At 43.6% G+C, this 7297-nt stretch overlaps 1 protein-coding gene across 1 annotated transcript; it reads right to left on the reverse strand.

Moving 5' to 3' along the window:
- Window positions 1-3385: 3385 nt before the first annotated feature.
- On the reverse strand, window positions 3386-7297 carry BBS10 (Bardet-Biedl syndrome 10). The gene is made up of 2 exons (XM_044450429.1): window positions 7107-7297; window positions 3386-5526 (listed from the first exon to the last, which is right to left on the reverse strand). The coding sequence occupies exons 1-2, from the start codon at window positions 7295-7297 to the stop codon at window positions 3630-3632; spliced, it is 2088 nt and encodes a 695-aa protein (XP_044306364.1). The 3' UTR covers window positions 3386-3629.

The following is a 7297-nucleotide window of genomic DNA, read 5'->3' on the forward strand; positions in this document are numbered from 1 at the left end:
AGCACACCTGTGCCAGCTAGCTGACACGTCAGATAGTTTGGCCAAGTGAAAAGGCCTTTGCCTGGAGCTGAACAGATCAAATTTGGTGCTGGTGCCAAAGGGTTTTTCAAATATGGGATTTGAAAAACCACTCGTTTAAAAGAGCAAGATGACAGAAAACGGACTGTGATTACGAATGCCATGACTGGGCATGTCCATGCTCATATAAGCAAGAGGAAATGAAGAGTTAGAAAAATCATGCTAACAAACATACTGAACAGCTTGAGAACAGCTGGTTTCATAAGCACACATTCATTGTAATCCAGGCCGAATGCACGGACCAAGGTAGGCCTTCAGATTGCATGGGCCTAGCTGGTTGGGGCGTTAATGGTTAAGACCAGCACTTTGAACTGTCCATAGAAGCTTTCTGGTAGCCAGTCCAGAACGAAAGTTATTTTACTGCCCTGTTGGCGTCTGGGTTGCCATTTTCTACCAGTTGCGGCTTTGGAACTGTCACCTAGTAGGGTGATCAAAGCAGTTTGTCCTGAAACCAACCAGAACCTGGACTAGACCTGATCTAAGTTATCAGTTTCCTCCAAAAGTACCTGGAGTGGAGAGGTAAGACTAAGACTTTACTGAGAAATGGAAGGTACGGCACTGCACCGTTTTCCAAGTTCAAAGAATCTAAAGTAGGCGTGCACAGCTCTTTTGGCTCTCAGGGACTCAGACCAAAGAAGAGAAGCTGTGTCATACAAACACATGTGCAGACACACATGCAAATATGATTGCTGGAATGGGAGAGGCCTTAACCTCACCCCCATCACAACAGTTCTGGTAAGATCATTAGGATGGTGTTGGGCAATTGCTTTAGTAACCGAGCTAGAGACTCTCCTTTCCTCCCAGTGACGCCAGTGCTTGCTTCAGTGCTATTAACTCTGGCTGTTGCAGGAACACTGGGAGGTGGTGTTCTTTTCCTGCTCCTACTGATCACCGCTTTGGTGCTGTCAACCAGTTTTCCTACTGTGGTATCATGGGGCCACACAGCACTCACTCAGAGGCTGCATGTGGCCAGCAGATGGGGGTTGTGCACCCCGGTCTGAAGTTGGTTTCTTTGGTAAGGGTTAGGGTTGCGCTACAGCTGAGATGAGAAAAAGGATGGCAACTCTATTTGTTGCAAAAATAGGGTTGTCGCCTTTTTAATGGCTGTTCCTGTGTCGAGGTGCTGCTCAACATGTAAACAACCCACATGTTCACGAGCAATAAAACTAAAGTCCTTCATTGCTACTTGTCTACAAGATTTACAACTCTATAGAGAAGCTCTTCTGTTGAGGTCTTTGGAATGCAGATGTTAATCCTCTAGTGGTGTCTCTCCCCAAGCCCATGTGGGACTAGCCCTCCTGGTCATGCCTTTCTTCCCTCTGGTGTAACAAGGCCTGCCTCTGCTCGTACCTCCTCAGAATGCTATGACTGATTGCTAGGGAAAAGTCTATCACGCCCCCTGCGTCTCCTGTGTCATGTTCAGGAAGTTCAGCGTCAGTGAGAGGAGGGACAGCCTGCTCTGACTCCTTCTGAGTAGAACTCGTAATGTCTTTTCCCTCGGGGCTCTCTTGCTTTGATGTGGGCTTCGGTGTTTGCTCAATGGGCAGGGAGTCAGGGGAAGGTGCAGCTATCTGCTCAGCCACCCCTAAGTTAGGTTGCGGGGTTGGCTTTTGGATACAGGGTCCCAAGCACAAGACCTCCTTGTGAGGTGCTGTCTCTGTTGGGGCTTCAGGCATGACACTGTGCCTCAGCAGTAGTCTGACATGAAGAATTTGAACATACACATCTTTTCCAGCCATGCAAAGCATCACATGGTAAATTTCTGTGAGTCAGCCATTTTCTCACTTTGAATTAAAGAGCAATATTCAAGACATAGCATGGCTGCGGTACAGCCAAAGTAAAAGAAATACTACAGTTAGGCAGCAATAGGTCTATGAAATAAAACACATTTTAAAAGAAGCTGCAACAATATATGAACACACTAGAGGGCATGATTGCCCATTCTTAAACCTGAGAAGTTTGGGTAAGTAATGGGAAATGGCTCACATTTGTCAAAGAAACTCTGCCAAGTTCGGTAAGCAGAGAAACTAGGAATCTCCCACTGATTGATTGATTTAAACTAGGAATCTCCCATTGATTGATATCCTGCCTTTTTCCTACAAAGGGCTCAAGGCAGCTTACATCTCCTCCTCCATCTTATCCCCGCAACAACAAGCCTGTGAGGTAGGTTGGGCTGAGAGTCTGTGACTGGCCCAAAGCCACCCAGTTGGCTCCATGGCTGAACTGGGACTAGAACCCAGATCATCTAAGTACCAGTCCCATGCTCTTAACCACTACACCACACTGGCTCTCCCATCTATCCCCCATTTATGTGAATGGAACTCACTAGGCTTACAGTAAACTCAAACAGCAGCTATAGGATTCAGTAGAAATCATTTAAATGTTCACATGCGTCTTCACTTTTAGGGTTAATGTCACTGGTGCATACAGTGTGGTTTATGCATACTGTTAGCTTCACCCAAAAATCATTAGTACAGAATACTGGGGTTCAGGCCAATTAAAACAATCAGCCCTACAACTGCTGTTGGACAGAACCACTTGGAACAAATATGATACCAGTCAAATTTAAAATCAAAGTTGTGTCTAGCTTTTTTTTCAGGTGCAATAAAGCACATATACTTTATTGGTGCATCCAACATGCTCTTTATCTCAGGGAAGGGTCTTTGATCTAGCAGAGGCTCCTAAGAGCATTTATATATAAAACAATTTAAGTTTAATCTTATGTCAGGCAGCCTGTCAGAAAAGTGAACCAGACATTATCTAGTCTTTTAAAAAATAGTGACATCTAGCATTACATCTAAGTGCAAGACAAAATAGAATTAAAAATTCAACATGCCACACTTAAAGAAGCTTTTAATGTGGTTTCTTCTGAACAAGTTACAACCAAATATATTGATCTGGTAGACAAAACAGCTCACATTTTGCAATTTATAAGGAAGCCAAGAAGTGCTTGCAGATTTGACCCTTTAGTTTAAGTGATCCTGGCTCCATACTAGCATGAGAGCTCAGCCTATTAGGAATTCTGTGGCTCCCCCAACTGCTGGAGAAATTTGAAGGCAGAAGAGTAAAAGCTGCTGATTGCCTTTCTCCAACAGCAGTTTATTCCTTCTCTCCTTAGTACCTAACTATCACTAGCTAGAAGGGAGTGAAAGGAAATTAGACATTGCACAGGCAATGCTTTTTTACAGGATTGGTCTCATAGGATACAGTTAGTCTTAATGTAGATAAACTTTAATATAAGTGGCAAAACCACTTATATTACTAGCCTTTTTAATTATACAGGAAACCAATATAAGTGTCAATGTCCCTCCAACAGTGCAGTTCTAAAATTTACTTAGAAGTTAATTCCATTAAATTCAAAGGGATTAACTTTCACGTACATGGATGTACGACTGCACTCTAAAGGTGTTACTTTTCTTTGCTTAAAAGTACAGCCAATCTACCCACAAGAAATACTTGGTGGGTTTCAGGATTGAGGAATAGCTTGTTCTAACACCTGTTCCAGCAACCACCAGGCAGACAGGCATGGCTAGGGTACAAGTGGCCCATCTTCATAGATCAATATCTGAGTCACTCTCTTCAGCCTTCTGTGGTAGCCTTTTGATACCAATAATCATGTCAACACTAAGAAGTCTAGCTGCACAATGAAGAACAGAAACTACTAATTGGTACTTACAAGACACAGATTCTAATCTTTGATTCAGCCAAAGCTGCTGATCATTCTTGAGGGTACTGGTAACTTTGAAACAGAGCTGAGGAAATGCATTCCTTTTCTGTGTCCTACACAGGAGTTTTGGAACGTTTAGCAACACATCAGCAATCAGAGTACAAAGAATGGACATGTTTGGATATTGGCACTGCTTTGCATAGTAAGACAGGTAATAATGTAAGAGGATCTCAAAGATCCCACCTACTGGGACAACAGAACCTGCCCTTATGTAAGAGTTGGAATTTCTCTGAACATTGCTTTTATTATTTTCCTCATAATTAAACAAGGTTTCACAAATTGGGATGCTAGAACTGTTCTTATAGGCTGGTAGTTGCACAGGTACATTCCTGGAACTGGTGCTTTTCTCTACTGTTGTAGAAATAAGTTGATTATCTTCAAGCAATTCATTCTCAGACCCGTTCAACATTTCTGTTTGATAATTGCATTTCTGAGATTGAGTAAGTGAACTTTCCAAAGTAGAAGGGACAGGAAGCTTTTGAGTTTTAATCGGGAAAGGACTCAGTGGCTTGGTGCCGGCCTGAACATCATTACAATTGGTGTGCTCCTCCACACAACACTGCTGTACAACTGAACCACTATTCACTGCTTTTGAAAGACTTTGATTTCCAGTTTTTGATTTGCAGTGTTCAGTCAGGTGAATGGTTATAAACATTTGCTTTAGCATTTTGAATGCTCCATGAAAAGCACAAGCATGTTGTTCCACAACTGCAACTACTGGTCCACAGAAAATCACACTGTGGAGCTGAAGGGCACAAGTCTTTGCAAAGCCAATGTGCACAAATCTTCTGGTGCCAAGCTGTAATGGCTGGCAAAATACTGCTACAGCTGTTTCAGTGATTTCCCTGTAAATATTGCCCACAGATGGCCTAAAAGGTGATATTTTGGTGATCCTGCAAATAAGAGAGATTTCCTCTGGTGACAGACACTCTACAATTGATATGCCACTATTTTTTGCATAGTAATGAACAATTTCCTGTTGTTTTACACTCGACAATAGTACCTTTATGTTATTGTTCTGCATGTGCTGTATAAGAGCTTCTGTTCTTTTGGTATTCCAGATTTCAGATGCCTCATGCTGACGTTCAGACATTATGGCAACTTCTACACCTAAGTTGGAAACAGATGCATGGATAGGTTCTGTTATAATTAGAACTTTTATGTTACCATCTGCAGGACAATATACAGTAAAGTCTCTCTGAAGGATGAGTCCATCTAGGATCCTTGAGCTTGAAACAGGTAGGCCTGTCACAGTAGCATGCAACTCAGCAAAACATTCATCTAGCAAAGATAGTACTTCATTCCTATTTTTATCAGCTGTAACTTTGAGGTAGAAATCGTAAGTCAACTGGGAAAGAAATGTTTGTCTGTTATTTCCTACTTTTCCACAAAAATATGCTTCTAATACTGAGCACATAGCGCTCCTATTTATTTCTGCATCAAAAACAGAAAAAACTGATAGAAAATGCCTTTGAAGGTCCTGTATCATTATGGGGTCCAGAATGTCTGTCTGAATCATCATAAGTAACTGAGAAACTTGCTTGAGTCTGTAGCATTTTTCTTTATATTTCTCTCTTCCTCGGATATTCTCACAAAAGAAAGCACCATCTCCTCTACAAAGTTTTTCAAGTTCTTGGAGTAAATTGGAGAGTAGGATGATGAATGTTTTTGCACCATCTCCAGTGAAACTGCAGTGTGTGGAAATACATGCTATCATTGTTCTGTAAAAAACAAACAAACAAACCACAACTATTCATTTACAAAATACTGTAATTGAAATATTAAACGTCCATAAAAGTATAGCGGTAAAAATGACAACACCAAGATAGATAGATGATGACCAAGAAGATGATTAGGAGGGGGTGGGGGGTGGGCTGGTAGGCATGGACAGGTGTGAGAACAGATCAGAGGGAAGAGAAGGATGAAACAAGAGCTGAGCAGAAGGGTGAAAGAAAAAAAGAGAAAGAGGAGGAGGAGGAACTGACTCTCTCCTTATCTGTGCTTATTCCTTATCTCCCTATGAAACAAAGACTTGTGACATGCCTCCCAAACTCCTGATAAACAAATACAGAGGAAGATGTAATCAGAGCAGGCCAGGATATTCCATACTAACCACTCCCTACCAATTTGGCACAGTTTTGCACACATACACAAACAGATCAAGAGAAGTCATATTCCAAACATACACACACATTAACCTGGTGACTAACACATATTTGAAGCACTCCTGGGTGGGTTCTTCAAAATTTTAGGGAGGTAATAAATATATTGGCTCTCTTTGCCTTTTTCACTCATCTCACACAGTCCCTTCCTCCAGTCCTTTGCTCCCTTGTTTTTCATGGGGATGGGATGAATTCGTGGAGGTGAAAGCTACTAGTCCAGATGTCTATAAGCAACCTCCAGTATCAAAAGATGGATGCCTATGTGCACCAGTTGCTGGGGAATATGGGCAGAACAATGTCATATTCATGCCTCACTTGTAGTGTTCACATGAGTAGCTAGTTCATCACTGTGTAAACTGCATGCCAGACTACAGGGGTCTTTGGCCTGATCCAGCATGGCTCTTCCTATGTTCTGTACCTACATGCCTCTTAAGAGTCTGGGGAAATGCAGTTTCTGTTGGCTTCTGTCCATTTTCCTTCATGAAGCCAAAGACCAACCCCCTTCATTATGCCAGCCTCTCCTCACCACTAGAGGACCTATAGTTGGGCGAAGGCTATGGGCCCACACATCGGCAGGAGCCCAGTGAAAAAGCCCCCAGAGTTGCGCCTCTTTTTCACCATTTCTTCCTCCTTTTCAGTCATTTGTCTCTCACTCCCTGGTCCAGACAACAGGGGTGGTGAAGAGGAGGCCGGTGCCTAACTTATCACAAGCACTTTGCCTGCTAAGCAAGCAAGAGCAAGCAAGCAAGCGATTAACTTACTTACTTACTTATTTAGTAAGTAATCTTCTATGCCGCCCCATTCGCTGAAGCCTCGGGGCGGCTTACAGCAATAAATAAATATAATCATATAAAAACAATATAATTGGAAACGCCCTGGCCAAAGATGTAAAATCAATAAATAAGCTAACCATTAAAATGCCGTTTAAATAAAAAGGTCTTGGCCTGGCATCACATAAGAAAGACGATGAGGAGCAAGAGAAGTTGGTTACAATGGTGAGGCACCTTGAAAGTGGAAGACCACTGCATGGGTCTTGCCCAGGGGCCCTCAGAAACCTGGAGCGGGCATGGCCCGCTCGCACTGAGATAACGGAACCGCCTCTACAGGAGGACAAGGACAGTGCGGGGCGCCGCGATTACCGAGCTGTCGGCGAGGAGACGTTCAAGGCCTCCAGGACGCGCCGCCCGTCCCGCGACAGCACCACCTCCCCCGTCGGGCGGGTGAGCAGGACCTGGCCTCCTTCGGGCCCCAGGGAGCCCCGCACGACGCCCGCCAGCGCCGCGGCCTCCTGCGCCAGCCGCCCAAGGTCCAGACGCGCCGCGGTCGCCAT

The sequence above is a fragment of the Varanus komodoensis genome, unplaced genomic scaffold (genome assembly GCF_004798865.1).
Source record: "Varanus komodoensis strain SLA01 unplaced genomic scaffold, ASM479886v1 scaffold66, whole genome shotgun sequence".
Taxonomy (NCBI): Eukaryota; Metazoa; Chordata; class Lepidosauria; order Squamata; family Varanidae; genus Varanus; species Varanus komodoensis.